The 19,660-nt window shown below is 40.9% G+C and overlaps 1 protein-coding gene across 2 annotated transcripts; it reads left to right on the forward strand.

Moving 5' to 3' along the window:
* Positions 1–1,752: 1,752 nt before the first annotated feature.
* Positions 1,753–17,180, forward strand: ldb1b (LIM-domain binding 1b). Of its 2 annotated transcripts, none has more exons than XM_038714165.1 (11): positions 1,753–1,900; positions 7,807–7,909; positions 8,526–8,570; positions 8,863–8,938; positions 9,023–9,125; positions 9,278–9,450; positions 11,854–11,976; positions 12,083–12,175; positions 13,416–13,539; positions 13,633–13,781; positions 14,980–17,180. In XM_038714165.1, exons 1-11 carry the CDS (start codon positions 1,867–1,869, stop codon positions 15,208–15,210), a joined length of 1,254 nt encoding a protein of 417 aa, XP_038570093.1. In that variant the 5' UTR covers positions 1,753–1,866; the 3' UTR covers positions 15,211–17,180. The 2 variants fall into 2 exon arrangements, with proteins under 2 accessions (XP_038570093.1, XP_038570094.1); XM_038714166.1 differs by having other exon boundaries at positions 1,754–1,900; positions 12,083–12,166.
* Positions 17,181–19,660: the final 2,480 nt, after the last annotated feature.

The raw sequence follows: 19,660 nt of genomic DNA on the forward strand, positions 1-19,660 counted from the left end.
TTGTTCTGGTTTTGAATATGAGAGATTAGTTAAACAATAGATAAATCCATATGAAAATATATTCAATACTATTAACATAAGAGTTAACCAATCTTGCTAAGTTTGTTTGTTTATTTCTCTTCCTTTAGTTTTTTTTTTTTTTATTTGTAACCAGGTCTACATACCTCGTTGAGGAAGTCTGAAGACCCACTCGTTCATTTGCCATATTGTCTTCAACAGCCTAATACACCTAGAGATAATAACACGAGAGATACCTAGGTATAAACAGTACGGCAAAAATTTCCAAAGACAGACAAATTTACATCATCTCACAATATTGCCTTACAAACACAGAGCAGTAACTACAGAAAAGGGGTTTGAAGTTCTCAGGCTGACTGAAACAAACTGTGCAGCAGATGGACCGACTGTAATGCCTTCATTTAATGTAATTCTTCTTGACAGTTACTACTATTCTGATAAGCTAGGCTAGTTACCTTTTAGTAGCTTTATTTTGTGGCATTTCTGCATTTTTATTTGGATAGTGACAGTAGAGAGAGACAGGAAAGGCAGCCGAGTGAGGGGATGACATGCAGCAAAGGACTCCACCTGTAAGGACTCTGCCTTGACATATAATATCAGGCTCCTGGGGTGCACCTTAGCTGTTTTTATTCTCCATGACTGGATTTAGCTACTTCCTTCCTACTACAAGACGTTTCATATATAGCTGTGGCTATCTCACTAGCTAAGTTGAACTGGATTTGGCTCTCTTGCTTTAGATGTTTGTTTGGTTTTGAGATTCAAAATTATAGATTTCTATGCCTTAAAATAATTTATGTGTTGAAACAAATGTCAACAATCAGATCTGGTCTTGATATACTGACTAAATATGTAATTACTGCAGTTTGGCTTTGTAGGGCCAACAAATTATGTTGTAGTTGGCTGAGGTGAACATTGTCTTAATTACTTTAAATAGGCAATTGTTTTATTTATTATAAAGTAGTATAAAATGGAATAACTCAAGTAAAGTAAAGCAAGTACTAGTGCAGAGAAGCGTCACTGACTCACAGGCTATTTGATTTGAAACTGGCCAATGTTCTCTGTTAGTGCTCATTCTTCCAAAACCTGGCAGCTTGTCCTTTGGATCTTTTATCAGAGTTGAATCAGAGAGATAGGTCTCTGTCTCTCCATCTGATCCAATAAGAGAGTAAAGAAGCCCGAGCTGCCAAATGTAGCAAATCTGGCAGACAGAGACAGACATCTAGCTTCAATATAAAGGAATGGGACTGTCTATTGATGTGTTTACAGTATTTCTGACTTTATTGCTATGGAGAGTTAAAATGCCATTAACAGTAGCTTTGGCATTAAACTTGGGGAAAGTAATGTAGTGAATGCAATATGATAACAGGAGTGGTTGTGTTTTTATTCCTGTTTGGTGGGGAAAAAACGGAAAAAACAACAATTAACTGATGTCAATCTCATTAAAAGGAAGCTCTCGTCTTTATGCTGGGATCAGTTTGGTCAGGGCTGTTCCTACACTCACACCAACATGAGACTGTCCCCAGATCAGGCTGTCTCTGCATGCTCAAGGGAAGGCGACTGGGACAGTCGTTATCAGAACTCTGGCAGATGTGTGCGCTGCTCGCTTTCCTGTTGACTAGTGAGTGGAAGTGGCACGCTGCACACATTTGCACATATGTAGGCGCGCACACACACACACACACACACGCACACACACACACACACACACACACACTTCTCCCCCTCTCCTAGTGCCCCTGAGCCTGACAGTCTGGACATGGGAGATATCAGTGAAAGGGAGAGGCATGAAAACAGAGTCTTTGACTTAGATCAGTATATCGTTGTGAAAGTGCATGTGTGGGTGACAAAATGGCGATGTTAGAACAGCTAGAAACGGAAGGAGGTAAGTCTTTCTTATTCTGATCTTTTGCTTGTTGTCTTTCTCACAGCTGATTCAGCAACCAAACGCCCCGAGGTCAAAGAAAACTAAACAGCTCAAAAAGACAATCATCACCATTTTTCTTGATGTATCTCTTGGTTTGTTGATGTGCAGAGAAATGCAAGTTTGGGTCCTTTCCCTCTTTTTCTGACTTTGATAAAAAGGTAAATTAAACAAGTTGCACTTGTAGGTTTAAGTGTAAGCCTAGTGAAATCACACTGTGCACTTTAGGGAGTTTATTCAGCCACCGTACGCACCAGCTTTAATCACTTATTGTACATGGATTTATGGCTTTAGGTGTGAATGTGTGGCTGCAAGTTGGAAAATGAGGCTAGCTGGTGAAGTGAAGGTTAGGCAGCAGCGTGTGCGTGTGTTTGTGTGTGTGTGTGTTTCACTGGCTGGGGTGCTGGTTGAAGATAAGGCGTGCCCTATGCCTGAGAGCGAAAGAAACGGTGTGTGTAAGCCCTTCAAGCTTTATCCTGACACACCTCCCACCCCCACCTCTTCTCCATCACCCCACCACACACACACACACACACACACACACACACACACACACACACACACACACACACACACAGCCACATGCAGTGGGGATTAACCCCGTCATGTACCATTTCAATGGGCGAGCTCTGGAGAGACACACACACACACACACACACACACACACACACACAGGATTAACCCTTGTGTGTCCATTTCCATGGATGATTCTTTGCCTCGCTCCGGTTGTGACAGCATTGACTGCTTGTGTTGCCATGGCTACAGGGGCCAGCGAATGTAAGATAGGCAAATCCACATAAGTCACCCACAACAGACACTCTAAGCTACTACTGACTACACCTCCCCCTGGTACTAGACACACAAAGATGCTGCCAAAAGACTGACAGGAGCCTCGTGAGCTGTGAAGTGATCATGTCACAAGCTTACCATGGTCAAACAACATGCACAAACTTAGCCCAAGCATCTTTGTTGCTGGTCGGGCGAGAGACAGGCCTTAGAGCGGCTCATCCTCTCTACATGAGAGACACTGCGCTTCACCATGCTCTACATTTCTCCCAACTTGGGACTCTGCAAAGAAGTCCGCATTTGAGCTGCCGTCTCCATTTTGCAGATGTAAAGGGAGTTATGAGTTATGTTCCAAGTTTACGCATCCAGACCTCAAAGATCTGCAAATATGTCCGAATGAAGTGACGACTTCTGCTACGAGACAGCAGAAAAGTACAGTTGAACAGACACAAACAAAAAATTAAACAAACATACAACAAAAGATCATTGTACCTGACTTCACCGTCTCATAAATGTCTGAATAGCGGAGGAGATGGAGAAAATGGTTTGATTATGAGGGCCACAATTAAACAGTAGAGGAGTACATCAATGGACTGGCGGATATAGGAGTGACATAATAGGGGTGGAATGGATGTTTAACTGATTTAAATAATTACATTAATGATAAATCAAATCAGTGAGTTGGTCATTCAATTTATCACACTTACTTTAATACAGATGAAGTGTTTGCTTTAATTAATGACTTATTATTATTGTATTAATTTTGGTAATATCTTTAGATTATTAGTATGTTCATTTTTTCATATTACTATGAATGTAACTTCTTTTAGCTTTTTTCTTTACTTTAAGGCAAAAACATGCAAGTTTGGAATAAGGTATACGAAAAAATCCCAGGTTCACGTGCTCACAATATAGAAATTCGTCAGCTGTAAAACGTTGTGGAACTGATGCTTGAAATGCACCCTGGAGGGAAACTGGTTCTACAAACTTACATTAATCTGACCACTGCTCATCTGTCAAAAACATTTTAAAAAGTTGTTCCAGGCTACGGTTCACTGTGGATTACACATTTATTATAAACAGAATAAGACTTTATCTAAGGTTCACATAATTATAAATTGTTCAATTAATTCTACTTGAACCAAAATAATGTCAGATTATGTTATAATAATATTACCTACCGGTGTTCAAATGTACAGCAGCCTCTGTGAAAGCCTGTTAGCTGTTTCCACAGAGCGGCTCCCAAGAGCAGCTTAATTTGCGAATAAATCATTTATGAAACATTGTGTTTTCACTCCCTGTGTACACGGGTAGTGAATAAATCAGAACCATGCTCATGCTGGTGGTTGCAGCGTCCTTAAATAATCGAGGCAGGGGAAAGCACTTTAGTGTTTGAAAGGATACCATTTTTCAACCTTGATATGGAATCACTTGTCAGACATGTTAGGAGTCCTAGTCGTTTCTTCCTTTAGGGATGAATACTGTATATCAAATGAGCAAATATTATGACATCCACTTGCATAAATGTATGAAAAACTACTGACCTAACTGCTTGTTCTTTTTATATCCCAACTTTGCCCATAAGGGTGAGTCCTTGCTGGCTGTGATCTGAATATCTGATTATAATTTGAGGCGATTTAAGCAGATTTAGAGGGCCTATGGGATTCTCCTTTTGGCTTAGTGCTTCCTGTGTGTTTATGCAGAGAGAGAGAGAGAGAGAGAGAGAGAGAGAGAGAGAGAGATTCCCAATGGTAAAGGATTTACAAGCCTACCTTGGAGACATTTAAGTGTGCAAACTCAAAGACACAATTTACTGTAAACAACCCAAGATTATTATAATTACATGAAAGTTAATTAATAACATCTCAATCTACGTTTGACTAATCAGGCTGCTGCATTACCCATGCATCCCACTGTATGGGCCCACAGTGTGTCATGCATATGTCGATGGTCTTGGCTGTCTCTGTCTCAGTTCAGTTGTTTACAGCAAGCTGATGTCCATTAATTAGGCAAACATGAAAACCACTTTGCAGTCAGTGTGTTCTTTATTTCCACACACACTTCCACTGGGCTGCATTAGGACAATTCTCATCTGTGTCAGTTACGAGTAAGGATAGGATGTAGGGAGGAGGAATGAAGGAGAAAAAAATGCTTACCAGACAACCTTCATGTGCAGTTGTGCATTAGTGGAGGGAGGAGGAGGAGGATGAGGAGGAGAAGGAGAAGGGGAAGGGGAAGGGGGGAGAGGGCGGCTGGCGGTGCAGGGCAGAGGAGAGAGGAGAAAATGCATTGCGGAGGGAGAGGAGGAGGAGGAGGAGGAGGAGGGCCTACAGCTATTGTTCATGTCCTCCCGTGAACAAAGGGCTCATCTGGGTCCGTATGTAAACCCACAGCAGGCTTCAGCCCATTGACAAGGCCTCATGCGGGACAAAACATAACCGACCGACTCCCGCAATTAAGGCCTTATTCTGTTTCAGTCTCGCGGTTTGAGTAGATTCTTTCATTGATCCTCTTCACAGGGACGTATTGTGTTGGTACGTTGCGTCCAGCGGGCCTATCCGTCTTTACGCACGGAGCGTACACACGGTCTATCACCACGGATCTGTAAACATCAATTTTCTGATTGGACTTCTTTGCAGGTAAAGGGGTCGCTTTTCCCAAACACACACTCGGACTGCAATGTATATCTGCTGTGGTGATTAAATGTGGTTTACGAGCTGGCGCGGTTGTAATTTGGCGTCTTATGTCGGTGATTTCTCGTTGAAAGGGGATTTAACGCTGAGGCGTTAGCAGGACGGCTAACACCAGCTAACTGGTTACTAACAGTTATCTGGCTTGCTAACGTTAGCTTGCCCTGCAGGCCTACAGAGCAGTGTTGTGGACAGGCAACGTTTGGGTGGTTGAAGATGTCGAGGTTATTGGTTGGGTTTAGTCTATGTTTACACGGCTGTCTTGTTTGATAAAATGAGTGTTGGTTGGCGTTATGTAGTGAGGATCTCTCGCGTCCCGAAATCACCTGTGTTTTACATTTTAGCCTGGCTAACAGCTAGGTGTTAGCATTATGCGCTTGCAGCCTTTCTAATTGCCTTTGTAAGCAGACAACTCCATGTCATATGTGCTTTGACTGTTAGAGGAATGAACCGCATAGATGGAGAAAAGGGCATTTCAGTGCGACTTAATTAAAAACTGAAGAATCATGTCGGTTTTTGTAAAAAGTTTGCTAAAGTAGCAGTTAGTGTAACCTAACATTAGCTATAGCCAATATTCCGTTTGGATGGACTTCTTGTCCCCACTAGTAATCATGGTGGCAGGAGTCCACAGGATATTCTTATTTAGAGGAGACCTGGTAATGCTGGGTGGGTTTTTGTGTCTCAGGTTCACGTGAAATCACGTGTTAAGATGTTTTTGACACCCATGTCCCTCAACATTTGAGGTACGCTTTGCTCTGAAGGTTGGCCGACCATCACTCAGGCCAGGAAGATGTGCATTTATAATGTATATTATATATGTACTACTTATAAGAGAGAGGGCAACATGATTCCCCGTGGAGGAAGTGGAGTCCAGCTGATGTGATTGTGACTGCCCGTCATTAACCGCTAACAGGAGAGGAGAGGAGCTAATGGAGCTCTCAACAACTAATGGACACATAACCATCGATTATTTATTTATTTATCAACCCCATTTGTTTTCCTCTGGTGGTGCATTCAGCCCATAGCATAGCGGTGCTGACGCACACAGTAAACAACTTGGTTTTTACACAAAGTGAAGGCAGGGTTTCAAATGCATTTGAGGTTGTGTGGCTTTTTCTTCCATGTAGAAGATTCAAATCTTGTTTTGAACATCTGTACTCCTCATAACAAACTTTTTTGTAAATGCATTATCTGTTCACCTATGGTCTATAAGAGCTATGATAGACTATGTGGCTGCTGTTTACATACAGTAGAATATAAACCGTAAGAGATGTGTTCTAAGAGATAAGCTGCCATTATTCACAAGAGGATTCATTTTAAATGGACATGAACATAGATGAGGGATTTTAAGAACACCATTCTGATGTATGTTCGTGTGGCCCCTAAGGTCCATGTGTCCGTCTGTCTCTTATGTGACATCGGCAGGTTTATTTTACTGTAAAGTCTTCAACCAAATTACAGCAAGACATTTTTTATCCATTATATTGTAAAGTCTCCTTTTTTTTTTTTTTAAACGTCTTCTAACAGCGGAGAGGCTATTTTACTCTAAATTGTCTTATCGTATACTAGAAAAGTATATTTTGCATCACTGTTGTGTTCTCAAACCAAAATTTCCCTTTAAACATCCTACTAATCCAATTAAGGCTTTTTTTCCTGTCCGTCCCTCTAGATGTATTATGATGTATATCATTCTGTCCTGCACACACACAAAACACACACGCACACACACACACAGTGTCAGAGATATGTTTAATATGCACAGACAGGACAGAGACATTAAGAAGGCGGGGCTTCACCATGGTGATGGCAGGGGTCGTGACCTAGAGGCCGCCACGCCTGGATGGCCTTTATAGCAGAGCTGGGCAATTAGACTAGAACAAGGGTTTGAGCTGAGACAGTATTGGTCTGTTTGTGTTTGGTAATTGTAGATGGAAGGCAGTATTTTCTTTAGGGGTGTACCATGAGCGCATTGTTTACAGTATATTGGGGGATGACCTGTGATTGACTGCAGCCAAATGAAACAGGGCTTTACTGGCCAGTTCAGGCTGCATGTGCCTTCACCTCACATGATACAGTCAGGTGTCACTCCAAAAGTAAAAGACTAGTGTTAACACTGTAATTCTCAAATCTTCTCTCTTTTAGGCCTATGTCCTTTCTATTTTGGGCTTTTTCGGGGCCACCATGCAAAGTGTGTTATGCAGTGTCAATACATGTGTGGATTAATAAATTAAACGGCAGTTATTACCAAATTATACACATTAGTCATGTCTTATCTGGTTTAGCAGTCACACCAATCAGGATTTTCTTATGTCATGAAGTTGCTTAAGGTAACTTCTGAACCTATAATAAAAAAATCAAACCTTTATTGTTTTTTCCTCACCTCTCTTCCAGGCTGTTCCTCCAAGTCATTCAAGCTGTACTCCCCTAAGGAGCCCCCCAACGGCAGCACTTTTCCCCCTTTCCACCCCGGCACCATGCTGGACAGAGACGTGGGGTGAGTTTTATGTCTGTGTTTTCTGTATGTTTTGGTGTTCACCATTCTAGCTTGAACAGGTGTTTGTATTATTGCATACCATGTTTATATGGCCTTGTAAATCCAGCCTGAATATCAAGAGTTTTAGTTTGGAAAACATCCACTGGTAATCAATTCAGCTTGGCAGATGGAAGTCTGACCAATCAGCAAACTGTAGAAAGTAGTTTAGATGATGAACAAGCACCATTGTATTGTGACTCTGTAAATGGTTATATTCAGGAGGTTCACAAACTTCTACTATACTCAAGATGTTTAGTTCAAGATGTACATTAAGTTTCAGAAGCTGCATAGCTTATTTCTCTTTTTAAAGAAACGCCAGCGTCGGTAAGGTTAGAGTATACCTCTGCAGGATCGTGAGCTGTGCCTCACAGCTTGTCTTATTGCATTAAACAAATCAGCTGCAGTTGGTGTGTGTGTGTGTATCTGACAAGTGTGTTATTTACTGTCTCCTTGTGTCATCCAATTTGTGCCATGTTTGGCTTGCGTCCCAGGGTCGCAAAGACAGACTAGTTCCTGGAGGAGGGCATATTAGCACTATAGCTGAATGTAATAATCTCTCTGTCTCTTGTTTCTCCAGTCCCACCCCAATGTATCCTCCCACATACCTGGAGCCAGGAATAGGGTAACAATGCATTATTTCCTGTTATCTACAGCTAGTGTGAAAACGGCAATAATAACACAAGTAAAGATAAAGTTGTGGCAAGTTGTGCTCTTATCTCTCTCTTATTAGAGAGTTTGCATTTAGTCTGTGACAAGGCTAAACTAGGTAGTGAAACAGCACTAAATGTGTGGAAGCTGTAAGAGCTTTAACGTTGCTGAGGTCAGGATGATTGTTTTTCACCACAAGCTAACTGTTCTCGCACCCTGTCCCGCTTTTTTATTTTTCATCTTACTGTCTTTCCACGATGGACCAGGAGGCACACACCATATGGCAACCAGACAGACTACAGAATATTTGAACTCAACAAACGGCTACAGAACTGGACAGAGGTTCGTAGGCACACACAGTCATGCTCAAAAACAATTCAATGTTTGTGTCGGTAACTGATTATTTTCCCCCTCTACACCCTGTAGGAATGCGATAATCTGTGGTGGGATGCATTTACTACAGAGTTCTTTGAAGATGATGCCATGTTGACCATTACTTTCTGTCTGGAGGATGGACCCAAACGTTACAGTAAGAAACAAAGTCACTGGGACATTTTGCCTCTCTGTTTCATACGTATACCGCCCATTTAATCCAAAGTCTCGCTGTCACAAATGGACTACATCCTGTAACATGCTAATTTCTTTCTGTCTCACGCCCTTCATGTTTTCTCTCTTCTGAAGCAATTGGCCGGACGTTGATTCCAAGGTACTTCCGGAGTATATTTGAGGGGGGTGCCACTGAGCTCTACTATGTGCTGAAACATCCTAAGGAGTCCTTCCACAATAACTTTGTCTCCCTTGACTGTGATCAGTGCACCATGGTCACCCAGAATGGAAAGCCCATGTTCACACAGGTGTGTGTCCACTCCTTGTTGTTGAAAATATGTATGGCTATTTCTGTTGTTAATTAGAAAACAACTCGTATATTACACAGATAACACAGGTATTATTGAATAACCATCACTTCATGAATTGTAAGAAGTAGAAACGCTTGAGCTTGTGACTCCTAAACAGTCAGTGCACACCTGACACCTCAAACATTTTGCTTCCGTAACATGTCTTCTTTTAGACTAATGGTAAGAAAACACCCAAAATATACATTTAGGTGTTTATTTTACTACACTTTGTCTATTTGCATCTGTCGATTTTCTTCTAAATTCACTGAAAGTTAGCATAATGCCTCATTTGCATACTTGAACATAACATTTCAGAAAATATTTAAAAAATAATTATCTTACTGGAATTGTAATGGAATTTATGATACAAATTTTAAAGACCATTTTCTCAAAATGAGTTTTTTTCCTCATACATTGAGACTCCACTTCACCAAACCTGTCAGTTGTATCTATAGTCTGAAGGTTACAGAGAGCTTTGTTCATATATCATTCACAGCCTGATTAATACAACATTTTTTTTCCTAACAAAATGGTGATTTTGGTGGTTATTTTCTTATTTATTCCTCTGTAAAAAAAAAAAACTCATATGCCAACAGAATTAAATTAGCACATGTTTGCAAATTAATGCAAAGTGGTTGCAAGCCACCTGATAGTTTGGACTCTTTCTTCAGCATTGTGGTTATCTGGATGTACAATTGTAGCAGGGTCCAAAATTGGCACTCGCCGAATGAGAGTAAAAAAAAAATACATTTGCTTAAAGGAGGTTAGACGCCATTAGTGGTTTGCTGAAATAGACCTTACGTACTACAAACTCTAGTCACTACAACACATAAGTCGACTGACCCCATTTTGTTTTGCATTAACTCTGCACACTGGTGGCATTTAACGTGTGACTGTCTTAATAATTGTATTGCAATTAGGGCTGACCACAAATAGTCGAAGATTCGATGCTTTGATGGGCGGAGCCTGATTATCCTGTCAATCTCACAGTCTAAGATTCGAAGTTACATAGAACTACCAGTTTTCTCCCAATAGGTTCATATACAGCCTATTAACAATATACATTTCAGCATTTAATGCTGTAAATAAACATGTAAAAAGAATAAAACTTTCAATAAATGTTTTTAAAGTGCATGAATAAATTCAAAATTGTAACCCTAACCCTGGGTCGTCAGTGCGCATGTGTAGGTGTAGTGGCAGAAGAGGAACACTTGTTGAAGAGACCGCGCCCCAGCTTCACCGGTGTTGTGCCGAGTTTTCCGCACCTCGCGGGACTTTCGGATAATTTATCACCGTTGATGAACAAAGAATATTTTATTGTTTTTAAATAGCCGGCTATAGGCAGGATTTGACGATTCTGATTCGACTATGTAAATCCTTATTTGGGGACATCCCTAATTGCAATTTTTTGATTGACCCTCGCTTTCCACCATCGCTACCGTTATCTAGCTAGCTCAGTGTTTCTGCTTTATCCATTGTAAGTTGCACACAACTCTGCTGTGAAGAATGCAGGAGGATACTGTCGCAACACTCAAACACGCAAACTCAACACTTTAAATAGCCACAAAATGCCTGACCTAAGTGACCTAACTACCCCTTTATAGCGGCAACGTGTTGGTACTTTATTCACACACCGGGAGAGACTCAGTTCCCCCAAGAAACCTGCTAGTCTACGTTAAACACATGTGTTACCCACAACGCCACCTTCCTTAAAGGGGGGGGCTCAGCCGGTAACACTGCAGAGCTCAGCTGTGGGTGTGCCAACCTAATTAGTAACCTTATATATAGTTAAGTGTTTGTTTACCTTTAATAGAGAGAGAGGATGGAGGAAGTAGTCAGATCCTTTACTCCAGTAAAAGTACTATACCACACTGTGAAAAGTCCTGCATTGGAAATGTTACTAAGTAAAACTTCAGGAAAAATCATGAAAATGTACATAAAGCTTTAAAAGTACTCTGTGTAGAAAAATGCACCACCCTGCTCATTTTGAAGTATTTTGTATCGGACTGCAACTAGTGATTATTTTCATTATGGATAAATTAAAATAATTAAAGATAAAAGCAGCACATTTTTTCAAGCTGTGACCATGAAATGTGTTTAAATGAAAAATTACTTATCAAAGTAGTTGAAAACGCCAGTAACATTGCCCCCCAAGCAAACCTTTCGTTACAGAAGAAACACTGTATACCTGTACATCATATCTTACGCCATTTAATTGACCACAAAGTTAACTTTATACCCTGAACCCAAGTCTTAGATGTAAAGCAATTCATTATGTATTTGAGTAGAGGTGCAGCTTGTACCAGTGTCTGTCTGAGTCCAACTGCTGTATACTGACGTCAGTCCTCTGACCTGCTGTAGGTGTGTGTAGAAGGACGCCTGTACCTGGAGTTCATGTTTGACGACATGATGAGGATAAAGACGTGGCACTTCAGCATCAGACAACACCGTGAACTCATCCCCCGCAGTATACTGGCCATGCATGTGAGTGGATACAGAGGGGGTGGGACTGGCTACATATTGTCCACTGATGTATATAATGATGTATGTGAGTGTCCACTTTGTAACCTGTCCCCTATTGATGTTTCAGGCCCAGGACTCACAGATGCTGGATCAGCTGTCCAAAAACATAACACGATGTGGCCTGTCGAACTCCACCCTTAACTACCTCCGAGTGAGTGAGGCACGCAAACGACCTTTAATGTTTTTCTCTTCATTGTGTCTTGATAATGGTCTTGTCATTTAGTAGGAATGTTTAACAAACTGAAACTGTTTAATATGACTATTCACTTATTTGTAATTCATCAGCATCATTGTGAGGGATTAATGTTTTAGTTGAGAGCAGGGGCTGTCGTCAAACAGTCCCTGCTATCAAATAATAACATAATTGTAATTTTTGAGAAATCGATGCAATAAATGTTGCCATCGATTGTCTTTATGATGCTCGACTACTTTCTTTATGGAGACATTAAAAGGTACTATGTAGAGCGCTTTTCACTTCTGTAGATCAGTGTTTTGATGTATGGGTCCCCCATGTTACATGTATCTTGTGTTATACCAACAAACACTGAAGGCTTCACAAGTTGGACTCAAACTGCAGGTTCAGTGCTCTTGTCTATAGGAAGCTTGTGCATAAGAGACGGTGCGACAGTCACAGCCTCATGTTGGTACACGTCAGTTTTTAAATTGGTGTCACTTCTACAAAATATTAACATATTCCTCAACACTACTAGAAATTTGAAAAGTAATTCATTATATCTTATTATCTATCATCTCTTTGTGACACCAGTTAAAACTCCCTACTATTGCAGCGCCTCACTTGTTGCATCTTGCCACTATGTCTCTGTTTTGTTGCAGCCTACAACTAAAAAAAGGAGCAGCTTGTTGTATTATGATTTTGTGAAGTAAATTCACAAATCTGATCCGATTGGACAATGCGGAACAACGCAAGTGACGTCATATGCTTTTCTGCTCCGAGTTAAGGTTATTTCAACTCAAAATGTTCAGAACACTCTTGCAAAAATGCATCTCAGAGCATCTAAAATGAGGGCAAAGTGCTTACTGCCTATAGAAAACAACTGGAAAAAGACTACTCTCAATAACAACTACGTTCTGCCTGTCTTACCTGGGTGCTTACTAGATACTGGCAGTCCAAAAATACTGCTCGTCTGTCTGCATCTGGAATTCTACACACTGCTTGCCTCTGTGGTGGAGAAACCGTAATGTGGCTGCTCGGTGAAAACACTTGAGTCGTGTTTATTTGTTTGGCTCTTGTCTTCTACAATCACGTTTTCCCATCGGAGCAGTTAATTTGCGCTGAACACCAGCTTATAATGATGGTGCTCGATCAATTGGAGCACCTGTAATGATCTTAAACGCTGTGTAATCTCTAACCTGCCACATCTCTTTGTTCCCCTCTCCAGCTGTGTGTGATTCTGGAGCCCATGCAGGAGCTGATGTCCAGGCACAAGACATACAGCCTCAGCCCCAGAGACTGCCTCAAGACCTGCCTCTTCCAGAAATGGCAGAGGATGGTGGCACCACCAGGTAGGTGAAGCATGCACGGATATAGGTTCACACAACCAAATAAACCCACAGTAAATGTATCTGTAACTCTCTCTCTTCATCCCTTCTCTGCAGCTGAGCCATCAAGACAGGCCCCAAACAAACGGCGGAAGCGCAAGATGTCAGGTGGCAGCACCATCAGCGGAGGAGGAGGAACTAATAACAACAACAACAACAAAAAGAAGAGCCCTGGCAGTGGCTTCCCTCTGTCCAGCCAAGTACCAGTGAGTACATCACTGCCCTCTAGTGTCAGCACTCTGCTATTACACCTCCAAAAGGAACATTGCCACTATGTTCAGAGATAACCCGCTGCATTGATTAGAGGGAATAGAGGGAAGTTCACGTGTCACAATGAAAACCAAAGAATTGTTTTTGTATCTGATGGCACAGTATGTTGTGCTGTGTACATAAAGTTTCTATAACAATAAACCCCCAGGATTTTATTATTTAAAGTACAAATATTAGCATATGACACATTAGATTATAACTATGAATGAATGATCACGTGGGCATGCAGGTTTTAAAGTCAGATGAGTTGAATACTAAACTAAAGGTGTGATAAAGCGATTTGGGGATAAATACACCTGTATCAATCAGTTTCCAAGAAGGCAGTAAAAAAGGCACATTATAACCAAACATTTTTGACAAACTTAACTAAAAGTCATAAAGAATTAATGACAAGACAATTTAAGAGGCATTAAATACAGTGCCTGATTAAACGGCCGATACCTGCACTTAAAACGCGGATGTATCATCCTAAACGACAGCAGATCTAATCTAGAACCATTGCTGGATAGCATTAAATATATGTTGTTAAACTGTAGAGAATAATGCAGTTGATTGATGTCACTTCTGACACACTGTACCCCACTCTCTCTTAAACACCAGTTATGTTGTGAAATCTACAGTATAACTTAGTATTAATGTAATCGAATTCATTAATTAATAAAAACTCTTTTTAAAGCAACACGTTACTGGCTAAGATAACCATGTATATTACATTGTATTCTGCATGAAATAATATAATACATGCATGACTTTTCTTTGTTTTGATATCTGTATTTTATATCAGCCATCAGTCGCCCTGCTCTCTAAACATCAGCATCTGCCTTTAAAAACCCATATCTGTTCACCACTAGTCTGGATATAGTTTTTGACAGAAGACATGTGGGAGATGATAGATCTAAGTGGAAGAAAGTCGAATGGTTAAATGAGAACCTGTTATATTAAATGCCATGTTGGGTTTAAAGCAAATACAGCTGAAAGCACCAACAGGCTTGATGTTGGGTATGGGCGTGTGAAAAGAGCTGTAGAGGTATAGAGATCAGTTCACCCTCTCTTTCACATGACAGCTGTTACACCCATTCCTGCCCGCTAAAACAATAAATCAATCGTTCCGCTTCTTTTTTGCGTCTTTTGCAGGACGTGATGGTGGTGGGAGAGCCCACACTGATGGGAGGGGAGTTCGGCGATGAAGACGAGCGTCTGATCACGAGGCTGGAGAACACACAGTTCGACGCGGCCAATGGCATTGACGACGAGGACAGCTTCAACAACTCTCCGGCGCTGGGCTCCAACTCACCCTGGAACAACAAGGCCCCCTCCAGCCAGGAGAGCAAGAGCGACAACCCCACCTCACAGGCATCGCAGTAGAGCCCAGAGCCCCGCAGCCTCAACACAAACCCCTCTCTGTCACTCCCCAGACTCCACCCCACCCCAACAGCCACGAATGCAACAGTCTATGGCCTGCTCACCAATCTAGACATCACTGTAGACCTCAGATTCATCACACACAGGTGGCCCGAAGGAGCTCAGTATGTCTCAGAGCCAGAGGACGTTTTTCATCATTGCTGTGACTTCCCCATATTTAGGCACGGTCTCCCACCTCTGTCTCCCCTTTCCTCATCTCACGCCCAAAATGTCCCATCTGCTCTCGCTAATTTTCAGTCTGGACAGCGTACCGGGTAGATGTGACCAATGAGGCGCAGGGATTTAATCTAGGGGAGAAGTGTGCACACTTAACTATCCGTACTGAAGTTCACATGTAGGAACAGGCGGGGTGGAGGGGATGTTGGCAGCGGGGCTTCGAGATGGTGGCGAGTTGCTTAGGGACCACTTGCCCACCCGACCTCTAAACATGACACTCAATTCTGGTCTGCTCTGTTGATGCACAAGTCACTCGTAATGTTTCCTGATGGAGTATATGTGTGTGCGTGCGTCTGCGTGTGTGTGAGAAATGTGCGAGGGGAGAGAAAAGAGGCAGTCTGAGCTTATTTGTGTCTTTGCTGAAGCAGGCGGACCAGAATTTAGAATCAACCTGTACAAACCATTGAAATCCACACTCCAGTAGGAGAGCTGAAATGCGGCACTAGGGAAAACACACACACACACACACACACACACACACACACACACACACACACACACACACACGAATAAACATAATGATTGAAGGATTTTGAGTCCCCTAGTGCCCGAGCCATCTCTGATTAGACTACAGTGGCTGCAGTCTTTCAAACAGAGCATTTACAACACATGCACATACACACAGTTACACATTTTAAGAGTTTTTATACAGTATATATTTCCCTAGAATGTTTTTTAATTTGTATTAAACGCCTTCATTTCAATTGTTACTTTTTTATTTTCTACCAATACTGAAAAGCTACAGACCAAGGAGCAACACAGGACTTTTATCCCTCCCCCCTCTAAAATATATTGTTTTTATCTTTTATGTTTATAAAAGAGAAATAATTTAGTGTGGATGTTTTTATTTTGTCTTTTTGTTCCTTTTTTGGAGATTTAAATTTTTGTGTATTTGTGCTTGTATATTTAAGGTAGTAGCAAAGTTCTGTCTGACTGTAATAAAATGTATTCTTACTTAGATTTACTTAAAGCCATCCTGATCTAATGTAAAGAAACAAAAATAGGAAAAAGGAGAAAAAACACTCATGAACCCGACCCCTCTACCTTCCCACCTGCTCTTTACTCTTCCCTCTTTTTTTAAAAAAAACTTGTGTACATTAAATTACAAACCCCCCGGGGGTACAATGGCACCATGGAGCGATGATTTTACTATTTCAGTTGATTTATTTTTCCCTTTTATTTATTTTGGAAATTTTAGAAATTTCACTCATGTTTCATCTATACAACAAGTGATTTTTCACTTTATCACAATTTTGTGTACTGCATCTTTCAACTTCATGTCAAGTGAATTTGCTCACTGAATTTTAGTTTAACCGTACGATTGCTCACCAAAACAGATTTTTTTATTTGTTTTTGTCTGAATAACCTTCATCTGTGCAGAACGATACCATCAATCATTCAAACATGTTCTAAAGCCAGCTTAACATTAAGTTCAGTCGGCATATTTGGTAGCAATGCTGAGTCTGTAAAGTCTGAGGGGAAAAAAATAGCTGACACTCCGTTTACTGTTTTGTACATTTCCGTTTTGTCACAGTTGATTCCAGCAACAGTTATGATTGAGTTTGAATGGTGACTTGTACCTTCTCCAATTCCTGTAGAAAAATCATCGTTTGATATATATTTTTTTGATTTGGTTAGTTTCTGCCCTTGATAATTAATGTATGGTACCAATAAAAAGATACATTTTCACTTTAAAAGATTGTGTAGTTGGTGATTTTGTAGTTATTGCAACACATCTAAATAATGAAGTTGGTGCCAGTGTTTCTGGGCGTTGGTCACTTTCGAACACTGAAACTATGAAATCTCATTTTGCTTTGTAGTTTTGACAGAACATTGATTTAACTGGGCCTCTGCTCCAGGGTATGTGACAGCAGGTAGCCCAAGGATGAAAGCTAAGCCACTGTTTAGAAGTGTGAGGAAAAGCACAGCGTGCGTACCCTCTCTGGATTTACATTAAATAAATAGAACTCTTGAAGGCAACATGACGTCCTTATTACCAGTGCAACAAGTGTGCAAAAGCACCTGTAGACTTAAAGTAAATTTAAAGTAAACTTACTAAAGTTTGTGGGCTTGTCAGTGAGGGATGAAAAAAGAAAGGACAAAAGTGGTGCAGCAGAAGCAGAGATAACCTGACTTTCAGTTACTAGTATGAAAACATGCAATCCTACAAATCCCATAATGCAACTCACTAGCATCTCATGTTTGGTATTTGCCCATGTCTTTCACACTCGGCACCTCCAGTTTGCAAAGCAGGCTTTGCGTTCAACATTCGTACTCTCCAGGCCACGGCCGAGATGACCCTAGTGACATCATCAAGGGTTATTTTTTTCAGACTTCAGAGAGATCCCGGGCCACAGAAAACATTAAACAATAGCTGAGTATTACTCCTTGTGATGAGTAAGTAAGTAAGTTGTGATCAGAATGATAGGGAAAGATGTGCAGCAAAAAAATAAAGCTTCATTTGCTTTTCTCCCCATTCCCCCTTCCTTTACTGACTGCTATAAAGCACGTCACTCTCCTTCTTCTTTCACCTTGAAAGAAACCCGTCTTCTGTGTAATCGCATCCCTCTGCAGGCAGGCTGCTGTAACCTGTCAGCGAAGCTATCAGACAGGCTTCAGACTGTGCTTCTGGGCATCCCGTGCTCTTCAAATGTAAGGCAAAGAGAGGCCTGCTGGTATTTTATCCTACAGGGTGCTTAAATGCTTTCACCTGTGGATCCAGGACTACATCAGCCCTTGAAGGAGAACGGCAGGCAAAATGGAAGAGCCCCAAGGACCAGATTGTAGACCAGTGCTCAAAGGCTTCGCGTGTGGGACAGATTCTCACATTCCCTTACAATACTGCGATTCTTCACTTTCTGCTTTTAAAGCAGTGTCTAAGGTAAAACAAGCACGCTTTCTCTTGAGGCATTTACTCCACTCCCCGTGTCACACTGTACCGGCAGAACTGTGAAGGCTGTCAGTGAAGCTTCCAGCCAGTCTCCTGGGGCTGAAGTGAAGCTGCAACAACCTGATGAAAACTATCACCTCCATGGAAGAGCACACACTCTTTGGCCTCATTCTGGCTTTTTCAGAAAGAGAGTGTATGATTGAAAGAAGGTGCTACATGCCTAAGCTCTGCACTTGGAAGGCCACATCACCATGTAAATTACAGCACTTCATATGTTTCATATATCCAGGTCAAGTTGCTTTCTTTGCATGTGTAGTTCTTTCTTGTTGTCCTTTTATTCTCTTTTCTTCATCTGTATTTTCTCCAATTCGAAGCCTTGAACACACTAATGACAGTGCTTGTTGTGTTTAAAATAACATAAATCCAAGCAGATACAGTTTTTGTGTCTCCACCCACAGTTATCAGCTGTTGAAAAGAAATTTAAAACATGCAAACTTGATTGAACTCATGGGTGGCCTTTGACACTTTGAATAAAACAACTTTATATTGTATATGTTCTGGTATAACAGTTCATTAATCCTTAAGTATCAGTGGTGTATTATGATATGATATTGTTGTTCTTTGTGGAGCCATGTTAATTAGTCATCTACTAATAATATGCTGAGCCACTTAACACATGCTCTCTATTACAAGATTGTCTGCCATGTTACTGTTTTGAATCAAATACGAACAGTTCTCTGTAGCACTGAGAACCACTCCTGACAAAATCACAAATATGATTCACAGGTGAAAAAACTAAAAATGTTTGGGGAATAAAGTATTGTTTGTTGGAGACAAGTTATGAGTTGTTATGAGATGAACTTGTATTGAGGCTCCCACTGGTCTCGGTGGTTATGTTCTCAAAGAAAGAAACATTTAAAAAAGAAAATCATAGCATATACATTTTGCATCGGACTGACATGTCTTATTTTCTCTAAGTGTTTGATCAGGAATGAATAAATGGCAGAAACCTGTTATTTAACACTGTAATTTATGCAATATTGTGAATATTTCTTTACTTTTTGTAACCTGGGGGTTCATATGTAAGGAGGTGAGCAGCTCAAACATAAATATCAGTTATCTTCGATACACATTCACATGTGCTTCAAATCAGCACAAGTGGCCATAGATCACAGAGACAAAGGACAGTCACTGGCCCTTTTCACTCTTTTTCTAAAGCAGCTACTAGCCCATTAGTTGTTTCTGTCCTCTCAAGGGTTGAGCAATTATTATTCCTACTTATTAACT

This window comes from Micropterus salmoides, unplaced genomic scaffold (assembly GCF_014851395.1).
Source record: "Micropterus salmoides isolate LMB-PRFRI ecotype aquatic unplaced genomic scaffold, ASM1485139v1 Ms_hic_scaffold_12, whole genome shotgun sequence".
NCBI lineage: Eukaryota > Metazoa > Chordata > Actinopteri > Centrarchiformes > Centrarchidae > Micropterus > Micropterus salmoides.